Source organism: Puma concolor, chromosome A1 (assembly GCF_028749965.1).
Source record: "Puma concolor isolate L17-30 chromosome A1, mPumCon1.1.hap2, whole genome shotgun sequence".
Taxonomy (NCBI): Eukaryota; Metazoa; Chordata; class Mammalia; order Carnivora; family Felidae; genus Puma; species Puma concolor.
Window position 1 is genome coordinate 28,082,498 of NC_141667.1, and position 26,932 is coordinate 28,109,429.

At 42.3% G+C, this 26,932-nt stretch overlaps 1 protein-coding gene across 5 annotated transcripts in view; it reads left to right on the forward strand.

The window, feature by feature from the left end:
- Positions 1-26,932, forward strand: part of RAI14 (retinoic acid induced 14) — a 144,501-nt gene that overhangs the window by 115,579 nt on the left and 1,990 nt on the right. For 4 of the 5 annotated variants that reach the window (XM_086676776.1, XM_086676782.1, XM_086676794.1 and 1 more), the window contains 13 exons: positions 2,083-2,147; positions 5,935-5,992; positions 6,725-6,795; positions 9,315-9,421; positions 10,125-10,303; positions 10,560-10,588; positions 11,660-11,746; positions 12,608-12,694; positions 15,261-15,315; positions 18,608-18,726; positions 19,383-20,918; positions 22,085-22,234; positions 26,320-26,385. In XM_086676776.1, coding sequence (XP_086532902.1) covers positions 2,083-2,147; positions 5,935-5,992; positions 6,725-6,795; positions 9,315-9,421; positions 10,125-10,303; positions 10,560-10,588; positions 11,660-11,746; positions 12,608-12,694; positions 15,261-15,315; positions 18,608-18,726; positions 19,383-20,918; positions 22,085-22,234; positions 26,320-26,385 — 2,609 coding nt within the window. The remainder of the gene's footprint in view (positions 1-2,082; positions 2,148-5,934; positions 5,993-6,724; positions 6,796-9,314; positions 9,422-10,124; positions 10,304-10,559; positions 10,589-11,659; positions 11,747-12,607; positions 12,695-15,260; positions 15,316-18,607; positions 18,727-19,382; positions 20,919-22,084; positions 22,235-26,319; positions 26,386-26,932) is intronic. The other variant, XM_086676789.1, reaches the window with a different exon arrangement.

Genomic DNA, 26,932 nt, shown 5'->3' on the forward strand with positions numbered 1-26,932 from the left:
CGCACCAAAGCCTATTTAATGCATCCTGTAACCGAACTGATACTATTATGCATTATACATCCTGGAAAGAGGAGGCTCTCAGGAAGTTAAAGGAGGAAGGAGAAGAGAAGATATTTGTCTTCCTACTTCCAAGGGCCTTAGTTCTGACCTTCCTCATCCTCATCCATTTGGGAGGGGTTCCTGCCTCTGTGTTCTGCTTCACCTAAACAACCCCCCCCTCATGCATACCCTTAAAATCCTTCAGTGCAGCTGGTCTCAGAAAAGAAGGGATCTGATCTTTTGACCTTACACATGCTTTTGTGCAGCTTACTGTGATCCTAAAATCCTCTAATTTTTAAATATGGTATTTCCTAGCTGTATGATTCTCTAATAATTAAAGGTTCCCAGTCCATGTTACAGATTGAAGACTATTTGAAAAAGGAGAAATGATATTTGGAGACTGGACCACCATATGAAAGAAATTGTTTCTGTAAGCCAGTGGTTCTCAACTGGGGTGATTTTGCCCCCAGGGGATATTTGGCAATGTCTGGAGACATTTCCGATCATCACAAATGGACATGTAAAGGGTAGAGGCCAGAGGTACAGCTTAATAACCTAAAATGCATAGGACAACCCCCCTTCCCTCAACATACACACATAGACACACACACTCATGGTTTAAAATGTCAATAGCAGCGAGACTGAAACCATGCTTGAAGCATGTCCCAAAGTATGGGTTGTTTACAGGTATGACATTCGGCACATCTCAGCCGAGAAGTTTGGGAAATGGAGGATTTAAGAGTTTACCATGTGCTCTGGGTTGGCTGGCAGGGGCAGCTTTGGTCCTCTGCCCCTAAACCTCCTCCCCAGACCTTTGAAATGAGCATACCCTCTAATTGAAATTAACAAGTGTGTAGTAAGAGCCTATGATGCATCATCAGTGCTGGACTAGGGACACAGCAGGGAATGAGACAGAACTTCCTGTCCTCAGTGAGTTCATATTCTAGTGGGGAAAGAAAAACGAGCTCCATAAATTGTGTGTGTGTGTGTGTGTGTGTGTGTGTGTGTGTATTGTGTAGAGTGGGGTGGGGTGGAAAGGAGTGTGGGAAGGTGCTCAGTGCTATGAAGAGCAGGAATGAAGCAGGGATTGAAGATTAAAAGGGCGGCGGAGGAATGGGAATTTTAAAAGGGGAGGTCAGGGCAGACCTCCTTCACAAGGCACTCTTTCAGTTGCCTCTGAGGTGAGAGAGCAAGCTGTGTGGTGATCCTGGAGGAAGAGAATCCAGGCTAAGCGCAGGGTCCAGCGAGGTGGTGAGGGGCCTCAGATGGGAGCCTTCTGGGCTGGTAGCCATACCTTCTGCCCAGAAGCTGCCCCCAAGCCCCTCTTCCTTAGAAATTCTCTAGGCCCGTTAGGCTGTGGAGAGAGTTGGGTACAGCACTAGGATTTCCTAAAGCTGACTGCTGAAACATCAAGAGTGCTTTATGTTAGGGTCATATGCTCTGAAGGGAATGTAAAGAAATGCGACTTTAGTAGTGTATTATTGTTTTTACCACTCTTTTCCTTCTTCCACATAAGGACTTTGAATATCTGAAAACTCCAGGTAGTTTCCATGCAGGGGCTGGAGGACATTTGGAGGAGAGGGAAATGAAAAGCCAAAACTAGGGATTTAAGTGATGGGTGTTTAAGATGTTCTCAGCTGGTGTACAGGTGGCCTTTCCTGGGTTCCTGGGCCTGTGGTAGTCGTAGCCTGGTGTGGCTGGGGTGGATGCAGGACGTTTGGCATGCATGGGGACCGCTGAAAGCAGAACCGAGCTGTGTATCATGAGTCACCTGCCAGCTTTTAGCTCAGAGTTTAATAGCACCCCAAGAGAAGGGCACTTGGAGTAGACCCTGAATATTATGCAGTGGGCAGGACGCTCTGTGTCCTCTGCTCGTTTGTCACACTGAACTTTACAGATAAGAAGCTGAGACCTTACCAAGAGTAACAATTCCGCCTTTGTTGGAGAACAGTTTATTTCCTCATAGTTGTCTTTGTCACAGAGATAAGAAAGGGATTTAAAATGTGTGGCCTCTTTTTCCAAGATTTTTTTTAATCCATTTAGGACACAGTGCCTTGCACCTCGCAGCCAAGAACAGCCACCACGAATGCATCAGGAAGCTCCTTCAGGTAAAATGGAACAACTTAAAATTATAAATTTTTAAAATTATGTCATCTTTTAAATTTAAGAATAACTGTATCTGTGAAAGAATAACACGCACACACACACACACACACACACACTCCCTTAAATACCATCCCAGAACCTGGGTTTCCTAAGAAGCATCACAATTTAAATGACAGCCAAGGAAAAGATTATTTCCATAGCAATTGCACTGATAGGGAAGAAGATCCTCATCAGAATTTGGAGTGTCTTCCTGGGATCCAGCCTTTTTCTTGCCTTTATTCAGCTCCTTGTGTCCTTTTCTGAGAGACTTGTACCCTTTACATAATCAGTTTAAAAACTGTTTTTCTTGCGATTGGAGATGCTTGCAATATAGGATCTCCAGTATCCTAATAGCCTTTCTTTCAGTAATTGGTAGAACACAACTCTTTTTGAGAAACAAAATTTCAACCTTTATTTCCTTGTGTGTAACTTTAAATGTGCCTTTAGTTCTTAGTTTTTTGCCGAGGTTCTTGGTTTTATTCCCCTTTATAATTTGAAGCCAACTCCCTGGTTTGATAACCTGGCCAGTTTATAATGATCGCTTAGGGGGACGACATCTGTAAATCTTGAAAGATGAATATTTAATGAAAGCCCAGTAGCGGCCCATACTGTAACATCCAGCCATTGCCAGTCAGCGTGCAAGCTGGTTGTTTTCAGGAACAGCACAGAGCCATAAAATATGTGTTTGGAGTGCTATCTCTTCTGTTGAGCTGTTGTCTCAGCCTTCACAGGCACTGTGTGGGACCCAGCATCTTGCTTTAATTTGGCTCTTCGATTCTAATGCAGAAATGTGGTCACATTCTTCAACTTGTCCTGCTCTGTTGGTCACACAGCTTCTTGTCTTGCGTTATGTGACGCAAGCTGCCACCAGTGCCAGGAATGCAAACCTTAACAGGCCTTTGAAGTGAAATTCAAGAAAAATAGATCAACATCTGTGATTATTATTATTTTTATTATTATTATGAGGCTCCCCTCTGAGAACAATTAAAGTAGAACTTCCCTGCTTTCTCTGAGGCCCGGCACCTTGAATAAATGACAATCATGGACTTACCCAAGTGCACTGCCTCCATACCCTTGGTCTTGCCTTAATTTTTTTTTTTTAACTTATTTGTATCTTAAATCTCTGTTCTCATTCTGGCTTGGCTATCCAGGCTTTGCATCTGGCTCTGATTTTCAGGAAGAATGAACTTGACAGGCTGGAAATCCTCATGGGCAAGGACCAGATATTCTAGCTTCTAATGTAATTTTATATCTGGTTATGCAAATGGATTGGTTTTTCTCTGGAATCTTTGAAGCCTTTAAACACTTCCTTGTGCTATTCTAAAATTAGGCCAAAGCATGGTAAGTCGTAACTTGATCTCCGTTCCTCTTACCACTGAAGGGCAGACAGACATTTCACTCTTAACATTGCCTGTTCTTGCCTCTAACTTGCAGACTTGCTGTTCTTCTTTCTGAATAGTTGTTAAAACCTGAGGCTTTGAATTTTTTTTTAATGTTTATTTATTTCTGGGACAGAACATGAGCAGGGGAGGGGCAGAGAGAGAGGGAGACAGAATCCAAAGCAGGCTCCAGGCTCTGAGCTGTCAGCACAGAGCCCGACACGAGGCTCAAACTCACAAACTGTGAGATCGTGACCTGAGCTAAAGTCGGTCGCTCAACCTACTGAGCCACCCAGGCGCTCCTAAAACCTTGAGGCTCTGATGTCCTCCTAATGGGTCGCTTTCCTTGGGTCCTGGACCTCTCCAGCCAGTTCTTCACTTCTGTCTTGGCATCCTCTGCCCTCTGTGATGTGACCCTTGTTGCCTCCCGCCCTCCCTCACTCTCTGCACTGGATCCTTTCTCTGAGCTCTCTAGGCCTTTGCTCTTACTATCTGTCTGCTGGAGATTCTTCTCTTCTCCAGTGGCTACCGTTTTAAAGTTTGCCTCCTCATGGCAGTGAGCGCAAACAGACCCTTGTGAGATTCTTCAAATTCAAATGAACTCTCCTCTTCCCCTGATAGCCCACTAGTCCCCCCCCCCCCCCCCCCACTTTTAACAAGTGCCTCCTGGACACCGTGCCCTGTGTCAGGCATTGAGTATATTTTCACGAGCAGAGCATCCCTTATCCTGATGAAGCTTGCAATCTTGTAAACAAGTCCCCAAATGCATGTTACAAATTGCACCACATCAAGAAGAAAACTGACCAAGTACTGAGAGAGCTGGGTGTGGGGTGAACGATCAGGGAAGGGCTCGTGGAGGAGGTGATATTTAAGCCGAGAACTTTGGAAAGAGCCAAGGGGAAAGCATTCCAAGCAGACAGAAGAGCAAGTACAGAGGGCCTCAGGTAGGAAAGGCACTGGTCAGGGAGGAAAGAAAGCCTGGGGCCGAGTGAGCGTGGAGGAAAAAGAAGGGCATGGAGTGCAGGCCTGTGTGTCATGGCAGGCAGGCCATAAGTCCTCTGAGCGCAGCATGGAACTGTGGAGGGCTTTTAAGGAAGGACTGGTATTCACAGTTTTAAAAGATCACTCTAGTTGTATAGAGAATAGAGGCGAGAGCAGAGCTGTGGAGCCCGCCAGGAGGCTGCCCCAGCTGTCTGCATGAGAAGATGCTGGCCTAGACTGGGAATGGGGAAAGAAAGAGTAGACCAGGTATGTTTAGGTCACAGAATTGGCAGGACATGGTGGTGAATTAGATGGCGGAAGAGGAGGAGGAGAAGAAGTTAAAGGTGACTCAGTGGGAGTTTAGGACGGGCATTTGAGGTGCTTGCATCAGAGCAGAAATGTGAAATAGGCAGTGGGTTATCAAGCCAGGCGCTTGAAGATGACGTTGCGTACAGCTGAGAACATATGCTCTAGCCCAGCGCATCTGGGTTTGAATCCTGGCTCTGCCATGTCCTGTGACTTGAGCGAATTATCACCTTCTCTGTATCTCAGTTTCCCCATCGGAAGATGGGAGTGATAATAGTGTCTAGCATTATCAGGAGCCTTAAAACAATGAAGAGTACCCAGTGCGTAATAGCTAATATGTACTTAGGTTTGTTATTGCGAAGGTACACATTTGAGTCTTTAGCCTTTAGATGACATTTCAAGCTACGGGCATGAATGAGATTACCAAGAAGGAGAGCACCGAGGAACCCCAACATTCTGTGTTTGGCTCACGGAGGGGGAGTGGCCAGAGCAGTAGTGGGAACACCAGGCTAGTATGGGCGCTAGGAGCTAAGTGGAAGGACTGTTTGGAGAAGGGGGTGGATTGCGGTAAGAGGAGGACACAGATGTTTGTTGTCGTGGGAAACACGAAGGTTATTGGTGACTGTGGGGCCATCTCTGTGGAGTCTGGAGAACAGCACGCAACTGCAGTGGGTTTGGAAACGAGTGGGAAGCAAGGCAGCATGGATCGCATGTGGGCAGTTCTTTACGGGAACTTGGTTTTCTGAAGGGGGACTAGAGAATTAGGCAGGAAATGTGGGGGGAAAGACGGGACCAAGATGAGAACGCCTGGAGCGTATCTGTCAGCTGCCGGTGATGGGATGCTAGTGTGAGAGGGAGGACAGGACGGCCAATGCAGCAAAGAGGTGACCTTTTGCCTGGGTCCCGATTACTTGGAGAGGAGCTCCCCTCCCCATAGGAGACTGTAGGTCCTGGAGCACAGCAATTGGGGCCTATTCATATTTATTCTCTTCTTGATAAGACACATCACAACCTTGCAGGAAAAGGATGAACTCAACAGAGCGGAATGTTTATTATGTGTATTTATTTATTTTTTGTCTTCTAGTCAAAATGCCCAGCCGGAAGTGTGGACAGCTCTGGGAAAACAGCTTTACATTATGCAGGTGACTTTCATTCTCTTACTGATCCTCCTGCCGTAAGAAATACTCAGTTGTCCTTTTCCTCTTTCAAGCCATTTTCTTTACCATTTTATTTCTGAGGCTGTTGTCTGTCATCATTCCTGGAATTTCTGTCTCCCTCAGTTTGCAAAATGTGTAGGGTTTTATCAAGGAACACATCTAAAATTCATCAGTTGCCTGCCAAACTGTAAAAATTGCCATGGTTATTATATTTTAATTAATGTAAGTTTCTGGTTTAAGCTAAGAGATCTTCATAAGCATTTAGAGATTTCATGTAATATGTGATACAGATTTTTTTGATTTGGGGATCAAAAGAAACTCCCATTTTATTTCTGAGTGTTCTGTTTTACTATCTTGTCATTATCTGTCACACGGCTCCCAAGTAACAAAACGTCAACACCGAGCTCAGGGAGTGATGAGATTTATAAATTTCTATTAGTGCTAGCTGGGGCAAAGCTAAGTCCTACAAAACGCCAAACCAAATATTTGCACAAAGGCAACTGGCAGACAGTGGCTCTAGGTCTGGAAATTAACATTGAAATGTAACACTAATTCGGAGCACCTTACTTAACCTTCCGGATACGACTTCTCTTCAGTGCAGCTAGTATAACATAGCAAACGGGGTGGAACACGAACTTCTCCGTCCTGGGTGCATGTGATGCCCCTGCTGGTGAGAGCTCCTGTGTGACAGGCTGTGTCTTTGTTTCCTTCCCTCAGCGGCACAGGGCTGCCTTCAAGCTGTGCAGGCTCTTTGCGAGCACAAAAGCCCCATAAACCTCAAGGATTTGGTAAGTATCCGGCGGCTGCTCGACGTGGAGATGCACACTGGCGTCTAGAGCACTGTGGGCTACCTCTGCAAGTCACTAAGACGTTTAGAGACCTCAGCATTTGGCGAAAGTCTAATGCGTTTCAACCTAGATCCTCTTCTGCAAAACGGATCCAAGTATTATCTCTATTGGTCTCTGAATTTAATGACACATTGAGAAGACAGTTTGTGACATGCACTTCCTGATGTGTACATTTGTTTCTCAGGTCATCTGCCATCAACCTAAATGTATTAATAAGGCTTAATTTCTTGACTTTTAGAAGAAATAAGTCTAAATAGAAGTTCTGTCATTTCTGTTAACTTCCCGTGTATCATCTTGGGTACTCCTGGTTAGGATTTCCCAACTCTGAAAACCACTTCTAGCCTGTTTAACCTTGCTGGGCTACTCTGAGAATAAATTTACATGCCAGTCACTCCTGACTGCAAGTTTAAATGTCCTGCCATAGCATAGAAATTATATGCTATGCATGCATTATATGCTACGCATGCATTATACCTAATGGGAATAGTGTTATGTGAGTGTATAGAATTGTAGATAAATTCCTAATCCCTGAATCTCAGTACTTCATAACCAGAAAGTATTGTAACTTCGCAGAGATAATTTTTTAGAAATGTGTCTGAAATTCTATTTTAAACGGAGACTTAATCTTTAAGCAGCAATTGTATTTTTCAAAATAATTGGACATATTGTAATTTATTTTTTTTCCTTTGCCTACTTGAATACATCTACCTTAAAAGTTACTATCAACTGCATTTGGGAGGTATGTTCCAAGGAATAAGCAGAATACAAGCTTCTCTTGAAGCTTTTGTATCATTTGAGTTAGGACCCCTTCACCCTAAGATTGTGGAAATAGTCACCTATGTATTCTTCTAGTATTTTTTCACTTTTTTTCTGTTGTAATGTTTACATTCTTCATCACCTTACATGGTTTGTATATGAGTTGGGATCTCATTTTCTTATTTTATTTTATTTTACTTTATTTTTATTTTTATTCCAGTGTAATAAACGTACAGTGTTATATTAGCTTCAGGTATATAACATAGTGATTCAACATCATTTAAAAAAATTTTTTTAATGTTTATTTATTTTTGAGAGGGAGCAAGACAGAGCATGAGCAGGGGAGGGGCAGAGAGAGAGGGAGACACAGAATCCAAAGCAGGCTCCAGACCCCGAGCTGTCAGCACAAAGCCTGATGCAGGGCTTGAGCTCATGAACCACGAGATCATGACCTGAGCTGAAGTCAGATGCTTAACTGAATGATCCACCCAGGTGCCCCTCTACAGCACTTTTTTAAAGGATTGCCAATTGTCATATTAAATGATTCTTTCCATTGATCTTTATCTAGTCATGTGCCAAGAATAGGCAAACTCTTAATGTTCCATTCTGGTACTTGTAAGGTTATGAAAGCATGTACTTTGCAAGGGAATAGTAGAATGGATAGTAGGATGCGTGTAGTTTGCTTGGAAGAAGCTGCTTGGAGGGCAGCGCACCTACTGCTGCCCTGTGGAAACAAGTCCTCCTGTTCTTCAAAGCCATCCCCCAGTAAACATGATATGCTTGCCTGGAGCCTTTACATACTTGATGTTCCACTCTCTGTCATGTCGCTGCCAGACTGAGGGTTGGTCACTGAAGGGAAAAAGCAGCCCATGAGGCTGAGGTTCCTGAGAAAAAGCTAACAGTCAGTGCAATTCCTTAAGAAGAGGTCTGTTGAACTACTAGGTGTTTATCCAAAGGATACAAAAGTGCTGATTGGAAGGGACACATGCACCCCAATGTTTATAGCAACATTATCAACAGTAGCCAAATTATGGAAAGAGCCTAAATGCCCATCGACTGATGAATGGATAAAGAAGATTGGGGTGGGTGTGTGTGTGTGTGTGTGTGTGTGTGTGTGTGTGTGTGTGTGTGTGTGTGATGGAATATTACTCGGTGATCAAAAAGAATGAAACCTTGCCATTTGCAGCAACATGGATGGAGCTAGAGTGTGTTATGCTGAGAGAAGTAAGTCAGAGAAAGACAAGTATGATATGATTTCATTCATGTGGAATTTAAGAAACACAACAGATGAACATAGTGGAAGGGAAGGAAAAATAAGATAGAAACAGAGAGGCAAACCATAAGAAACTCTCTTAAACACAGAGAACAGTCTGAGGGGTGCTGGAGGGGAGACAGGTGGGGGGATGGGCTAAGTGGGTGATGGGCATTAAGGAGGGCACTTGTTGGGGGTGAGCATTGGGTGTTACATGGAAGTGATGAATCACTGGGTTCTCCTGAAACCAATACTACACTGTATGTTAATTAACTTGAATTTAAATTAAAAAAAAAATGCTGTGCTGAGATGTCATGGCAGCCCTATCGGGACACAAACTGTCATGGTGGCAGGACAGTTCAGGAATAAAATGTACAAAGAACAAGGCAATTCTGTATGCAATTCTGGCATTTAGGATCGTAGTTAAAATCAATCTACATTTGTCTCCTAGGATGGGAATATACCACTGCTTCTTGCAGTACAAAGTGGCCACAGTGAGGTCTGTCGCTTTCTCCTGGATCATGGAGCAGACATAAATTCCAGGGACAAAAATGGAAGGTACCACCAAAATAGAAATCATGGGATTTCAGTGATATCTACATTCTGGGAGCCTCAAAATATTACAGCTATATTTTAGATCATTTGTAATAAAGTGTTTTTAATTTTTTCATTTTCTGCCTTTTTTTTTTTTTTTTTTTTTTTTTTAAAGTTAGCCCTATACCCACCATGGGGCTCGAACTCATGCCTCTGAGATCAGGAGTCACACGCTCTACTGACTGAGCCGGCCAAATGCCCCTTCTGCCTCTTTTGATAATCGAGAATCTGTTTGACATAAAAAAAAATTTCCCCTAGACCTCTGTGATGCGATTATTAAATACTGAAGTGACTAGGCCATTTCCGATGGCTTTTCATGCAAAATTAAACATATTGGCTGCTTTTAAAAATAGTCCTAATGATGTATAGATACTTTAAAATGCTTGAGGTGAAAGGTGCCGTCATATTATGATTGGTGCCAATCATATTAAATTCCATCATATTTAGAAGATTATGTCTATATTATTTGACCTTATATGGTTTAATGTTTTGATTCAATCTGAAGTTAAAAAAACACCCCTAGGTTCATCTCACTAGCAGTCCATTAAGTGTATATATTTAACTGTACTTCATCTTTCTTTCCTTGTTTTCAGGATAAGTGATTTCTCAGAAAAGTGTTTCCCCATTTTGGTTGTATTAATTTGGTATCTCTTTTTTTTTTCTTTAGAACTGCTCTCATGCTAGCCTGTGAGATCAGCAGCTCTAATATTGTGGAAGCCTTAATTAAAAAGGGTGCAGACCTAAACCTTGTAGATTCTCTTGGACACAATGCCTTACATTATTCCAAACTCTCAGAAAATGCAGGAATTCAAAGCCTTCTATTATCAAAAATCTCTCAGGATTCTGGTATGTGAAAGAAAATAGTCAGTGTTGTTTTAAATTTATCCACTCCATTTTCCCCAAAGGGTAAAGGAATGTGCACAATATGATCTATTTTATTATTCTTTTAAACATATTCTTGAAGAAAAATGTAGTGTTAAATACTGTGTTTGTTGTGTGTATGGGTGTGAGTGTGCATGTGTGTATCTCCCACCCAAAGTAGATGTGAGTCATGGTTCTTACCTTTATTTATTTATTTTTTTCCCCACTTTTTCCTCTATAGATTCAAAGACACCAACAAAACCAAAGCAGGTATTTATCTTTGGGGGAGAGAATTTTTTTTGGTCATCATAGCTTGTGGGAATTTGAAAATGTTCTGATTAAACCACTCTGTGCTCCACTAGAAAAGTGATAAAAACTATGTTGAAAATGCTTAAGGAGTAAAATATCTTTAGAATAGATGATTCATTGTTAGAAGGTGGTAACTGTTTTCTTAATGGTTTACCCTGTTTCCAAAGCATGTGACTTTAAACTTGCTACTTATATATTCATCTTTTTCGGAAATGTACTAATATTTTCTGTTGTGAAAATGTTTGGTTAGCTCTGCGAAGGAACAACAACAATATTTTAAATGCTTGTGTATCCCATGGATTATAGACCTCTATCCATGAGAGTGTTAGATATTTAATGAATATAAGAGGGTTAGCTTTTCCTTTCATTTTAATTGGAACTTTTCTAAAATGTTGTTAGAGTTCTAGATAGAAATTGAGAAGATTGCCCTATTATTTTGGAGTTTTTTCCTAAAAACATTGTCACCATTGTTTACTTTTTTGATGAGATGTATAGTTGGCGGTTACATTTATTTACTTACACATCAAAGGTTTTGAAAAATTATCATAGACAGGAAATAGCCAATACTGAATTTATTAGGTACTAACTGTGTCACTTATTTATCCATAACCTTCAGAGAAGACGTTTCCGCTTGCCCCCATATTGACATTCTTTTTAAAAAGGAGTGGAAGTAATGCAAAGGTGGAGGAAATACCACTGCTTTGCATTAAGATGGCTAGACTATCATTGTATTCTGGGTTCTAAACTGGGGCAGGCAGCTCCCCATCCTCTACTTTCCCAATTCTCCACACCAACTTACTCTGGTTTTGTCTTGTGTTTTTTATTTTCTGGCTATTAAAGCATGGGCTGCTGGAAGAAAACTTGAAGCATGCATATTACTTATTTTTATGTTGGTAGCAGATGTCAGATCTTATTGAAGTAAGAAATGCATGAACTGTTGAGGTTTTTCTCATTTGTTTGATGAAGCTGTTTGCTCAGACTTTACTAACCGAACTAACCCACCTCCATTCTTTGGACTGTGATAACTTCCAGCATGATCAAGTCTCTAAAATAAGCTCAGAAAGAAGTGGAACTCCAAAAAAACGCAAAGCTCCACCACCTCCTATCAGTCCTACCCAGGTAAAAACAAAAGTAAACCAACATTGAACAAACATATGACAACAACAGAAAAAGCCATGATTTTGTCATTTTATCTTTAGGCCAAAATGAAATGTTTAGAATTGACTCTTAAATGCACATTTAAAATTTTCTTTACTGGTTTTAAATTACAGATAATGGCATGAAAGATGTTGATTATTAGTATGTAAATAATGTTGGTTCTTATTTAGTGCAAGGCTGGGGAATTGAACAGGATCTTTTTTTAAAGCCTCCAGGAAAAAAAAAAAAAAAGAAAGAAAAGGAAAGAAAAGAAAAGAAAGAAAAGAAAGAATTAGTAGCTCACATGAACAGCTCAAGTGAAGGCGGGGAGAATGGGTAGCTGGTGAGGCAGTTAATTGAAAATGAATTTTAGCTGGTTTCTCAAAATTCTGTTCAAATATATTTGCCTTTCTAATTACATTGAAGGTTGGCTAATATTAAAAGCAGGTTTCATTTCTGAGCTGATAGTGACTATTACAGATAGGAGGCAGCTCGAATGTCTATGAAATCTCTCAAATAGTTGAGAGGAATATCTCCTCTGATAAGTTATGTTAAATGTTAGCATATTCATCAATAATATTCCCAACATGCCACAGAAGTTTTATAGATTTTGAAAATTGCTTCCAGTAAAAATATAGGAAGAAAGTTAGTTATACTCTGCAAACTTCCAAAAAGTACTTGAGGTGCCATATTAAATAGAAGATACCCTTGGATTAAGTGAAACTAAGGATGGTTACTGTTAGATTTATTTGCATTTGTTAAATAGGCTAATCCTTTGCACTGGAGAAGAAAAGTCTTTGAAGAAACGTTCTTTATCTGTGATTTTCATTTTGTTTTTTTAAGTTGAGTGATGTGTCTTCCCCAAGATCAATAACTTCAACGCCACTTTCGGGAAAGGAATCTGTGTTCTTTGCTGAACCACCCTTCAAGGTATTTCCTGTCTGTGTTCAATTTATTTTGAATTTTAAGAGACATAATAGACATGATTTAAGTGGTACAACATCGGACAAAACAGAATAGACTTCCCAGTGATTGATTGACAACCTTTTCATCACGAAGCACCCCTCAGTTATTTCTTCTGGCATGGACTCCACACAAAAAAAGTAGAATGAATAGATTACATTCCATAAGTAACACCTAATTTTCTTGATTTTAAAAAAAGGGACAAAGATAAGAACTTAACTGATAACCAATCTTCTTACTAAATCGAGTTGATATAATGCCCATCAAAAAGAAAGAAATGAGGATTGTTCTCTGGTGTCTTACTGACAAGTAATTGTATATTTGTAATTAAACTTTTCCTGACTATAAAGCTAATATGCATTAATTTTAGAAAATCCTTTCTACCGAATTCTCTAAATTTCTTGTTGGAAGGTATTTTAGGAAATGGGAGGATATTTTCATTTACTGTCTGTTTACCTAACCATCACTAGGAAATTATGCTTGGAAAGAAAATAAAATTTCTAATTGTTAAAATGAAATTGCAGTGGAATAATTGTATACTTCTTTCCCCCATCTAAGAATTACTGAAGATAAATTACTTTTTTTTTTAAGTTTATTTATTTTGAGAGAGACAGAGATAGCGTGTGTGGGAGAGGGGCAGAGAGAGGGAGAGAGAGGATCCCAAGTAGGCTCCGCCCTGCCAGTGCAGAGCCCCATGCAGGGCTTGAACTCACAAAACTGTGAGATCATGACATAGGCCAGAACCAAGAGTCAGGTGTTTAACTGACTGAGCCACCCAGCAGCCCCAAAATAAATTATCTTTTAACTTGGATGTACAGTGATCTGAAAAAGATCCCGTCAACCTAACATTTCCCACACTTTAACTAGATTTTATTAATAAATTCTTAATATGAATACCTAAATGAGGAAAGGAAAGGAAGTTATACTTTTACAATTAGTACCCTAATGTCTTCTAATATGATTATGGCTCAAAGGATGCAGTGCATTCCAGAGAAGAATAAATTTCAATTTTCAGCATTAGAGTGTAAAAAGCCTTTCATTTCTTTTTAAAAAAAAAATCTCAAAAAGATAAAAAGTGACACCATTTAAAATGGCTAAAGTTTAAGAAGTGTATTTTTACATGGTGGTGATGATGTGGAGGAACTAGAATTATCATACTCTGTTGGTAGGAATGTAAAGTGGCAAAACTACTTTGGAAAACTGACAGTTTCTTTAAAAGTTCATCACACACCTAACATATGATCTAGCCATCCACTCACTGATGTTTTTACAAGAGAAATGAAAACTTATGTCTCACAAAGTTGTATACACAAAAGTTTGCAGAAGCTTTATTCACATATCCCCAAACTGGAAACAATCCAAATGTCCTTCGTAAGCAGCATCATGGGTGAATCTGAAAATCATCAGGCTGAGTGAAAAAAGCCCGACACATATTCATACCCATGACAGTCCATTTATAGGAATTCTAGCAAATGCAAAAAGGAGAGTGGAGGTTACCCGGGGATAGGGTGGGTAGGTATTGGCTGTGATGAAGCATGCAGAATCTTGTAGACCTAATGGACACCTTCTGTATCTTGGTTATCATGGTGGTTCCATAAGTGTGTACCTGTCAAAACTCAACCTGTAAACTTCAATTGGGTGCCATTTATTGTACTTTAAGATAGTTGAAAAAGAAAAATAAACATCTATTTTTATAAAGCGAAAAGGCAGCTTTTGTAAAGATAAGCACTTGCCAAAAATGAGCCACTTTATTTTTAGCATTTGGGCTTTTACAAAAGTTCCTTTGCTGAAAACTTCTCTCTCTCATCATAGTCCACCGCTCATCTAGATGAAACATAGTAATTTCTGGCAACTCATTGCATTTTGTTTTGAAATGAGAGTCTGGCTTTGAAGTTGCAAGAACTTTTACAATGTATTTATTTACAGACACATATTCAGGGGCAAAGGTTTAGAGGAGATCTTTAGGGGATTGTCAACCCATGATCATAAAATTTTGTATTCCCTTATAAAATTACCTTTATCTTCCCTGACAGGTCTTATTTACTACAAATTCTCTTAAAAATATTAATAAAAATATACTAATAACAGTTAATTTATAAAATAGTGAAGCTAAACCAGTATTTCTAATGTATTTTAATCAGTATATTATCCAGATAGGTAAGACTTGTATTTGACTTCATTATGAAACTAATATTTGCCATCTCAGGTTTTAGGACATAGCCCACTAAGTTCACTATTACATAAAGTTATTATAATCTTAAAAGATATTTGTATTTTACTTACTAAATAAAGTTCCTGAAAACTATTTTGAGATCACACGCTCTGGAACCTCACGTTTTACAAATCATATCTCAGTAGATCATCATCACTTTTATTCACTTATATTTTAAAATATTCCCTTTCCTGGCGATTTTCTAACTTTTTTTTTTTAGAAGGAAACCTGTTCTGTGTAAACCCAGGAAAATTTGCTTGCTTCTTTTGTGGAATATCATATTCAGGAAAATTCTTTGAAGTCATTTTTGTGTTCCAACAGGCTGAGATCAGTTCTATACGGGAAAACAAATACAGACTAAGTGACAGCACGACAGGTAAGAGGAAGGGGCGTCTGTGTTCCTCTGACAGGTCTCTAGCCCACGTCCATTTACATACATCAAAGGCGCACCCGGAGGAAGTGTGCGGAGGTCCGAGAACCCCGGGGGTGCCACCCTGGAGCTGCCAATACCACACAGGCTGACACTTTCCCCTGGATTTTAAGGAGCCCCTGAGCTTGGATGTGAAAACAAAAATATCTCTGTTTTCATTTGCCCCCAACTACTGTTAGCACTTCCTTCAGTGATGAATATAGACAATAACGCCCAGTGGTATCAGCAGACCAGTAGACTTTGCCAGCAGGAGAATTTGCAGGTAATGTCCTGTCACCTTACTGTTATCGCGGGTATCTTGAAATGTCATTTACAGTCTCTCTACTAGAAATATGGCATTAGACCTGCTGCTGTATTCTTGTTATTGGCACATTACGGAATCAGCTCTTAAATTACGTAGCCTGTGTCTTCTCTTTTATGTATTATAAAGCACTGTTTTGCGGTGAGGTCTGGGGCCACGAGCCGTCACAAGGGGCACTCCTCACCGCTGAGCAACAGGTTATTTCCTGAGGGAGAGCCAACTGAGCACTTCCGTGGCTGCACAGTCTAACTTTCCTACTGTGCATCTTAAATAGAGAAATGCAAAGACAGAGTGTTGAAATCACACACAGTCATCCCGTCTTCACCAAGACAGGGTTTAATTCATTGTCTTCAGAATCCATCCTAAGGTTACCCTCTAAGAATATAGTTCAGCACCCCCAGAATCCATTTAAAACGTTGTGTAGAGGGGCACCTGGGTGGCTCAGTCGGTTGAGCGCCCGACTTCGGCTCAGGTCATGATCTCACAGTTCGTGAGTTCGAGCCCCGCGTGGGCTCTGTGCTGACAGCTCAGAGCCTGGAGCCTGCTTCGAATTCTGCGTCTCCCTCTCTCTCTGCCCCTTCCCCGCTCATGCTCTGTCTCTCTGTCTCTCAAAAATGAATACACATTAAAAAATTTTTTTTAAATGTGTAGATTATTCCATTTTACTTTTTAAAATTTTTATTTAAAAAAATTTTTTTTAATGTGTATCCATTTTTGAGAGAGAGAGTGTGAGCAAGAGTGAGCAGGGGAGAGGCAGAGAGAGAGGGAGACAGAGGATCTGAAGCAGACTCTGCTGAGAGTGGAGAGCCCCACGCAGGGCTCGAACTCATGAACCTTGAGATCATGACCTGAGCCGAAGTCGGAAACCCAACCAACTGAGCCACCCAGGCTGCCCCTCATTTTACTTTTTCAAAGTATATTTATTTTAGAGAGAGAGCGAGAGGGGGAGGGGCAAAGAGAGAAAGGGAGAGAGAAAGAATCCCAATCAGGCTTTGCACTGTCAGCACAGAGCCTGATGTGGGGTTCGAACTCACAAACTGTGAGATCATGCCCTGATCCAAAACCGAGTCAGACCCTTAACCGAATCAGCCACCCAGGTGCCCCTCATGGAGATTATTTCAACAGCTCCTTTTGCTTCAGCATTTAGTTTCTCAGCCTATGATTTCATAGGTGTTTGGAACTTTTAACTTACAGAATTTAGAAATATTAAACTTTCTAATTCTTGGCAGAGATCCAAGTTATTTGAACACTTCTTACATTGGATTCTTTAAAAACCATCCACTGTATTTTAGAAGTAATTTCTATTGCTTAGAATTACAGTCATGCTCTCAATCCTCTGGTTTATTCCAAACTTACCAGAAATCATGTCAAGGGGACTCCTTATAAAGCTGTGGGTTAGGAACCTGACATCAGAAGTAAGCATTTCTATGAAGAAATGTCATTTTGCATGCTTCCAAATTAAGATGAAAGTTTCCATCTTTGCATTAAATGGCTGTGAGAAAATAATAAAATTATAGTAAAAAATGTGCATCGGTGCTATTCAGATTGTGGTCTGTACAACTGTTCTGAGTTTGCACCAGGAAGTCATCCAGCTATACTGCTAAGCACACTGTTTTGTCCAGCAGACATTTTTTACCCCCATAGAAAGACTTTGTGCGTGAAGGAAGCGGTGCACTGACTGACATTCTGGGAGCAAGGCTCTTGTCTCAGTGAGCACTTTGAGTGGCAGAGCTTTAGATGCTATTTCAGTGTGGTAATCAGTAGGATGTCAAAAAGTTGTGGTTTACCAGCAGTGGGATTGTGGGGTTAAGAGGAGATGGGTGCACACTGGGGCGGGCCAGCAAACGCTGTAAGGAGGAGGCAGAGTTTGCCGTGGGTCCTGAAACCTGCCTACAAGGGACTTAGCCAAAGAGATGCTGCAAGGGCTATCAGATGGATGAAAGATTAAGGAAGCAGCCTTGTGTCGAGATATAGAGGGTATGATGGAAAGTTTGAACCTGAGGAAGATGTGATGCTAGAAATCATGGGTCAGTGGCACCTAGGTGGCTCAGTCGGTTAAGCGGCCGACTTCGGCTCAGGTCATGATTTCGCAGTCCGTGAGTTCGAGCCCCGCGTCGGCCTCTGTGCTGACAGCTCAGAGCCTGGAGCCTGTTTCAGATTCTGTGTCTCCCTCTCTCTCTGACCCTCCCCCGTTCATACTCTGTCTCTCTCTGTGTCAAAAATAAATAAACATTAAAAAAAATTAAAAAAAAAAAAAAGAAATCATGGGTCATACACCTGAAAAAGTACTTTGGGACCAGGTTATGGAGGCCTTAACCCAGACTAAGGAATCTGGAGATTAATTTTGAAAAGAGAGTGATTAAAGCACTGGAACCACAGGAATGAGCCTATCAAAGCACATTTTAGGAAGATTAGCCTGACAGTGTTAGGTAAAGCTATATGTTTACTAAGGAGAGAGACAGAGCTTTGTTACGAGGCTGTTTGCAGGGCTTCTCAGTCAGGTGATAAAGTTTAAACTAGAGTAAGGGTGGTAGGGATAAGAAGTGAACCAGATCGTAGGATATTTCTAAAAGGATTCACATAAATGGCACTTACTAGGCATGATATGATATGGCAAGGTATGGTATATTAGGTATATCATAATATGTATATTAGGCAAGGTATAATACTTAATAAGGGGAATGGAAAACATATGACCAAATCCATCAGTTTTCAGATGAGCTTCTACGCATCCACACCTATGCTAGGCATACCCCAATGAGGGAACCGCAGGACCTGAGGATTTCTGTTCATCTAACCAGGGGCTTTGCTAGGGGCTTTCATTCTTCATCAGAGCCAGGAAGAAGCACTGGATTGGGTACAAGGTGACTCGGTTAGAAGTCAGAGAAATATTAGTTTAAGAAAATATTATTTAAAATCACTTTTCTCTTTTCCAAGGTGCTGATAGCTTATTGGATATAAGTTCTGAAGCTGACCAACAAGATCTTCTTGTCCTGTTGCAAGCAAAAGTTGCTTCTCTTACCTTACACAATAAAGAATTACAAGATAAATTACAGGTAGGTACATAGATTATTACCACGAACTATCCTGTAGGGTCAAACTATTGGGTTTTTTCAGGTTAGTCAGGTGGTATTTTGTTTTAAACCTCTACATTAGTTTCTTCTTCCTTTTTAAATGTAGTTCGCCTTTAGTGTTTTATAGTTTCAAATTATGTTTGTTGAGAGAGTAATTCATTAACTCTATTTCTGTAAATTGGTAAATTATATATAATTATATACTTAGTGCATTTTATATATTACTATATATACACATGTTTGTGTGTGTGTATAAACAGCCATTCATTTAGTAGAGCTGATCGTTTAGCAGATTTAAGAACTTGATTGAAATAGCTATGCTAAGCCCATTGCCCCTTTTTGGCTACTGGAATAATATGAGAAGCAAAGGAAAAATTATGAGTCAGAGGCTTTAGAGCCCAAACAAATCTAGTGTTTTTAAAGTGGCAGAAATGAGCTGTCCTGAGAGAGCACAGAATAAGCTTAGTGTCATTAACCCAATTCTCATGTCCCAGACCGTGGTTTGTCATGGGGCAAAAGTACCCATAAAGGGACGCTGCAGCTCTCCCCTATGTAAGCTTTGGATTTGTTCTCTTCTACCAGTTGCTTGCTCACCTAACCACACCTCTGGCACCATTTCATTCTTGCCTTTTTTGCAGGCCAAATCACCCAAGGAGGCAGATGCAGACCTGAGCTTTGACTCCTACCATTCCACTCAAACTGACTTGGCCCCACCCCTGGGCAGACCTAGTGAAACCTCTCCCCCAGACTCCAAGTCATCTCCATCCGTCTTAACACATTCCTTGAGTAAATCCACTCTCGACAGCGACGGGCAAATTCAGCAACTGCAGGAGATTCTGCAGGACTTGCAGAAGAGACTAGAGAGCTCTGAAGCAGAGAAGCAGCAGCTACAGGCTGAGCTCCAGTCCAGGAGGGCCGAATTGGTGTGCGTTAACAGTGCAGAGATTTCAGAGAACGGCTCCGACCTCAGCCAGAAACTGAAAGAAACTCAGAGCAAGTACGAGGAGGCCATGAAAGAAGTCCTTAACGTGCAGAAGCAGATGAAACTGGGCCTCGTCTCGCCCGAAAGCGTGGACAGTTATTCACATCTCCATGAGTTACGGATCACTGAGGAGGAAATAGATGTGCTAAAGCAGGATCTCCAGAACGCATTAGCTGAAAGTGAAAGAAATAAGGAGAAAGTGAGAGAGTTAGAAGAAAAACTTGTAGAGAAGGAGAAAGATTTGGGTATTAAGTCTCCCGGGGAAGAGTACGAGGAAATGAAAAGTTCATATTGCTCTGTGATTGAGAATATGAATAAGGAGAAAGCTTTTTTGTTTGAGAAATACCAAGAGGCCCAAGAAGAAATCATGAAACTAAAAGATGCCCTAAAGAGTCAGATGACACCGGAAGCCGGCGATGAAGCTGGGGATATGAAAGAGGCCATGAACAGGATGATAGATGAGCTCAACAAACAGGTAAGCGAGCTGTCCCAGCTGTACAAAGAAGCCCAGGCCGAGCTGGAGGATTACAGGAAGAGGAAATCTCTAGAAGACGTAACAGCCGAATATATCCATAAAGCGGAGCATGAGAAACTGATGCTAGTGACAAACGTGTCCAGAGCTAAGGCAGAAGAGGCATTGTCCGAAATGAAGTCTCAGTACTCAAAGGTATTGAACGAGTTGACGCAGCTCAAACAGCTGGTGGACGCACAGAAAGAGAACTCTGTCTCCATCACAGAACATTTGCAGGTGATAACCACACTGCGGGCTACCGCGAAAGAGATGGAGGAAAAAATAAGCAGTCTCAAAGAGCACCTTGCAAGCAAGGAAGGGGAAGTAGCAAAACTGGAGAAACGACTCCTGGAAGAGAAGGCCGCGATGGCTGACGCCATGGTGCCCAGGTCTGCCTACGCAAAGCTCCAGTCATCACTAGAAAGTGAAGTGAGTGTGTTGGCCTCAAAATTGAAGGAGTCCGTAAAAGAGAAAGAGAAGGCCCATTTGGAGGTCTCCCAGATTCGAAGTGAAGTCTCACAAGTGAAAAGGGAAAAGGAAAATATTCAGGCTCTCTTAAAATCCAAAGAGCAGGAAGCAAACGAACTTCGGCAACAGTTCCAGCACGCTCAGGAGGAGCTTTCAGAAATGAAGAGACAGTCGGAGAGCTCTTCCAAACTGGAGGAGGATAAAGATAAGAAGGTTGGTGAGACTCCATTGCTGTTGAGTTTCTAGTTAGCTAGACACTAGTTTCTAGTTAGCACTGGTCTCTTGTGATTGCTCAGAAGTTCTGCATGTGACTCCATCTGTCCCCATGGCCACGTTAAGATTAGTAGTTTGGACATTTATGTTGAAAAAAACAAAACAAAACACTGATCGTCGATCACTCCCCTTATATTGAAGCATTTTCACATACGTGGTGCATATTTTCCCTTTTAAAATTATTTTACAGAAGCTGTGTCAAGTGTCAGGGATCAGAAGCGAACCCACAAACTGAAAGGCATTTGTAACCCATCTTGAACTTCAACTCTTTTGGAATCCAAACAGATTCTTCCATCATATGGAAACCCAAATACTTCCAGACTTAATCCCGCTTCCCTAAGTTCCATGAGCTTTCCCCTGAGTCAGTGTTAAGAACCGCCCTCCATGGCACTCATTGTCAAAGATGTACATAGGAGGGGAAGCAGGGAATGTGGGGAGCAGGTGATTAGAGATGGGCTGAGCGTGGCTTGGCGGAAGGAGGGGAAACAAAGGGGAGGGGGGGCGTAAAAAATGGTTCTGTGCCTGAATCTGCCCCATGTCCCCAGTCCTCTGGGTCAGATTTTCCAAACGGCATTGATCAGAGCACTGTTTATCATTTATTCCTTTAGTATGATGAAAATTTCAAAAAGAGCTTCCAAAGCCAAGGGGGCAGAGAGTTAGGAGGCAGAGGTCAGGTTGCGGGGAGGGGTTATGTTTACTTTAAAGCAAGATGCCCAGAGAAGTCAGGGTTCCTAGAACTCATTCCTGATTGCCCATGTCAGCACTACTGAACAAGACATAGCCGTCTCAAAATAAAGAATGCCTAAAATCCTCATTCTGATAGTACCCCCATTCACAGTAAAATAGGAAAGCATCTTCCTAGCTTTTGTTTACCCTCATGCCTCGAAGCACGGTATTGAATCTGGGGCCCTTATTTGAATATAGTGGCCTTAGAGGGCTATGTGGGTTTGCTGATTTTGTTACCTATTTCATTGTATGGGTTTTCTTTAAAAAATAAAAGAGAAATTGTTCCAAAGTCTCAAGTCCCTGAGACCAATAAGAGGCTGTGTTCGAGAACTATCCAGAATCTTGCCTACCTATTGCTGATAGTTTTCCTTTCTCGCCAGATAAATGAGATGTCAAAGGAAGTCACCAAGTTGAAGGAGGCCCTGAACAGCCTCTCGCAGCTCTCCTACTCAGCTAGCTCGTCCAAGAGGCAGAGTCAGCAGCTGGAAGGACTGCAGCAGCAGGTCAAGCAGCTACAGAGCCAGCTGGCTGTGAGTGGGCTTGTTTCTGCCTCCTGCTTGGGGGTGGGGGGGGGGGGGCGGGTGGAGGACGAGGCAGATTACGCACCAGCTCAGCTGGGTTGGGACAGGTTGGAGTGAGAAGAGCCCCAGCCTGAAGGAGTGGCTGAGTAGCTAAAGACTTGTTTGGTGAGGGCAAGAGGAAGTGGTGGGATTTCCAGTCATCACCTGCAATGAGGTGGGTCACCTGGATCTCTGAGAGGGGGGAGGCAGCATGGTGGCACATAGGCGTCACATTGACACATCCACTAACTTTTCACCCTCTCCATTTTTTTTTTAACGTTTATTTTTTGAGAGAGGGAAAGAGAGACAGAGTGTGAGCAAGGGAGGGGCAGAGAGAGGGAGCCACAGAATCCAAAACGGTCTCCAGGCTTCCAGCTGTCAGCACAGAGCCTGACGCGGGGCTCGAACCCACAAACTGCGAGATCATGACCTGAGCTGAAGGCTGACACTTAACCGACTGAGCCACCCGGGCGCCCCACCCTCTCTCCCTTTTTTTTTTTCTTTATATAAATTCTTTTTTTTCAACGTTTATTTATTTTTGGGACAGAGAGAGACAGAGCATGAACGGGGGAGGGGCAGAGAGAGAGGGAGACACAGAATCGGAAACAGGCTCCAGGCTCTGAGCCATCAGCCCAGAGCCCGACGCGGGGCTCGAACTCACGGACCGCGAGATCGTGACCTGGCTGAAGTCGGACGCTTAACTGACTGCGCCACCCAGGCGCCCCATCTCCCCTTTTTTTTGACCGCAGTCATTACTGTCTCTGGCAGTGGCAAGAACTTTTTATTAGGGCCCAGGATCTCTGGTAATTGCATATCTGCGCGTCTGAATCTGCTTATTGGCCCCTCTCTTCATTTCACCCAGGAGAGTCCTTCCATATCTGTATTCGTTTCCTGTGGCTATTGTAACAGATAACTTGGTTTAAAACAACACAAATTTGGGGCACCTGAGTGGCTCAGTTAGTTAAGTGTCTGACTCTTGATTTTGGCTCAGGTCATGATCTCACTGTACGTGAGTTTGAGCCCCGAGTGGGGCTCCATGCTGAGAGTGCTGAGCCTGCTTGGGATTCTGTGTCCCTCTCTCTCTGCCCCTCCCCTACTTGCACACTTGCTTGGGCTCTCTCTCAAACTTTTTTTTTTTTTTTAATTTTTTTTTTTTCAACGTTTATTTATTTTTGGGACAGAGAGAGACAGAGCATGAACGGGCGAGGGGCAGAGAGAGAGGGAGACACAGAATCGGAAACAGGCTCCAGGCTCTGAGCCATCAGCCCAGAGCCTGACGCGGGGCTCGAACTCACGGACCGCGAGATCGTGACCTGGCTGAAGTCGGACGCTCAACCGACTGCGCCACCCAGGCGCCCCTCAAACTTTTTTTTTAAAAACTCCACAAATTTATGCTTTTAAAATTCTGGAGATCAATAAGTGTGAAATCAGTGTCACCAAAGTCAAAGTGTCAGCAGAGCTGGTTCCTTCTGGAAGCTCTAGGGGAGAATCCATTTCCCGGGCTTTGCTAGCTTTTAGAGGCCACCTGAATTCCTTGGCTCATGGCCCCTACCTCCACCTTTGAAGTACATCACTCCACCTCTGGTTCTATTCTCCCATCTCCTCCTTCCACCTTTGGCCTTGCTTCTCTAAGGACCCTTGTGATTATGTTTAAGAGATACCCAGATAATCAGAATAAACCTTTCGTCCATCTCAAGATCCTTAACTTAATCCTACCTACAAGGTCCTTTTACCATATAGGTAACATTCCACAGGTTCTGGGGTTTAGGGTGTGGACATCTTTGGAGGGCCAGTATTTCACCTACCACAATATTTGTTAAGGTTTTTGTTGACATGGGTAGGTTATGTTTTCCATGTGAAATCAAGGGGTGGTTCAAGACAGATCTCTAGTTTCTGTTTACAAATAGGACCTGGATTTCATGATGTCTTCAGTATAGACTTTGATATGGGTGAATTCAGGTTTCTGCAGTCCAGACTCTGGCTGGCCACAGAGTATAAAACCAGCTTTTTTGTGTTATCATCTTTCGCAGCAAAGGAATGATCAGGGGAGAAGAAGATGCTCCCTATTGTGTTCTGCAGGTCATTTTTCTCATAAAGTGGTTATCACAGACTTATAGGTAAAGTGCTGATGGTTTATACAATCATTTTAAAATTTTCAATGTTTAATGAGCTCTTACGTATCAATATTATATAAGGTTCTGGTGGTATAAAAGTGAGTAAGACACAGTCCCTGTCTTCACTGAATTTATACTTTAATATAATGGCTTTCCATATTCTCTGTGTGGTAAGCACCAACTGATAGATGCCCAGCATGCTCTGGGCATACAGAAGAAGTGTCTCGAAAGGCTTCCTGCAGGAAGTGATGCTCATGCTGAATCTCAAGGGGATAGGGAAGAGGCAGCAAGGACTGAGATGTGGGATTTAGATGGCCCTTGGCAGCCATGGCAAGGACAGTCCGAGTGGGGTGGTAGGGTGGGATCGGGACCCCCGTAGGCTGCCCGAGAGAAGTGACCGAGTAGCTAGGAATCTGATGGGGCTGAAGAACCACAGCAAGAGGCAGGAAAGGCTACAGCACATTTGCTAGAAAGGTAGATGGTGATCAGAAGGTGAGGTGCTTTCATTTGATTTCAGAGGTAATGACAGAGGCAGGGCTGTGACTGTGAGTATGTGTGGCTGGGAGGAGGAGGAGGAGGAGGAAGAGGAGGTGAAGGAGGAAGAGGAGGTGAAGGAGGAGGAGGAGGAGGAGGAGGAGGAGGTCCCTGGGGAAATGAGAGGCCAAAGTGTCACGTGGCACATGCATGTGGATGTTGTGGCCATCCAAATGATGACAGAAACAGAGATGGAAAGGAGGGTGATGATCAGAAGATGAAGTTTTAAGTGACTGAGTGGAAGTGTGCAAAAGATGGGAGGAAACAACACAGAAAAAGGTACTAAGCACACCTTCTAATGGTATGAACTTCAAGGGACTGAGGTTTCATAGGTTGTCCTTGAATAGGAAGGACAGCTCATGTTCTGACACTCATAGGAAAGAGGTGAGAAGGGTATTGATGGACTTTTGTAGATTTTTAAAAAATGTTTATTTGTTTTTGAGAGAGGGTGAGCAGGAGAGGGGCAGAGAGGGGGGGACAGAGGATCTGAAGCGGGCTCTGTGCTGACAGAAGTGAGCCCGATGCGGGGCTCGACTCCACGAACCATGAGGTCAAGAACTGAGCCAAAGTCGGATGCTCAACCAACTGAGCCACCCAGGCATCCCTGTAGATTTTTGGAGTGATCTATATAGGATCAATTTTTATCATGAAATTGGAGGAAAACCATCTTAGAAGAGGTCAGAGCTAAGATTTTTGAAATCGTCACTGAGGGGAACTGCAACAGTAGCTCCACAAGGAGAAATAAAAGCATCAACAGCTGTACTGAGGAACATACAGCGATTTGGGATTGGTGCCACCACCCTGTTCGTCACCATTGACACCTAAATAACTGAACTCCCTGGGGGGCTCTAGGACTGGCTATTTCGTGAGAGATCAACAACTCCTTTTAAAAGACTAGATTTTAAAAATTAAAGTAATGAATACTTGGTTATTGTAGAAAAGTTGGAAAATACAGAAAACTCTGGAAAATTTCTGTAAATAAAAATTGCCCATAATTCAACCACTCAGAGATAGTCATTTGTTGCATTCAGTATGTTTCTTTGCACCATTTATTTTGTGTGAATGTATCTGTGTATTTGCACAAGTATGTATACGTATGTTTTTTGCAACAAATGTGGGATTATATAATAACTAGTTTTTACGTGAATTTTCTTCTAGAGTTGTATCAAAATATGAAATAGGTAGATTTTCTCCCCCTAAGAATATTGACAGATCTTTCTCTAAGAATTTTGACGAGTGTTCAGAAATCTACATTCCAGTGAGCCCACAACAATTTTTAAGTCCTCATATGCCAGCATTTGGTGGAGGAAGTCAATTGGGTGGTAGCATTTGGCCACAGCTTTCTTACCGTTTTTTGTTTTTGTTCTGTAAAGGTCTGCTAAACAGTGTCAAATTGTCTCTTTCTAGGACTGCAAGAAACAACACCAGGAGGTGATATCTGTTTACCGAATGCATCTTCTGTATGCTGTGCAGGTATGATAACAGCCTATGAAGTACCTGGGTATCCTAAAGAAATACCACAGCGGATGTCACCCCAGCTCCCGTCACTAAGCCAGTAGAACAAATGAAAAGTCGAGGAGAATCTTTTACATTGAGAAGCTTTAAAACGCCTTTTGCGTTGCTTTGGATTTGTCAGGAGCCCTGTGCCGTTTACGGAGAACAGCCTCATCCTCTGTTGAGGAATGAAGGAGGATGTGGCTGCTACCCCCACCAGGGGGAGGAACCCAGGCTTGCTTTCTCAGGCGTGCCAATGTTCTCAGCCAGCAGCACTGTCTCACCCCACGACTGTTGGCGGCTTGGCTGGCGGGGCTCACATTTGCAACTGAGACCCAGAAACCCTTTGCTGGCGGCTCTAGCACACCCAGCCTCCTCATCCTCCAGAGAGACAAGAGCAAGGCCCGCTCTCTCAGTCCCTCCTAGAAACGTCAGAATCAGTAGGGCTGACGTTCCTTTGGAAGATCCGGGGGAAAGCCAAGGGCTTCATGTCAGCCGGCCGTCGCGTTCCCTGGCGAAGACCGCC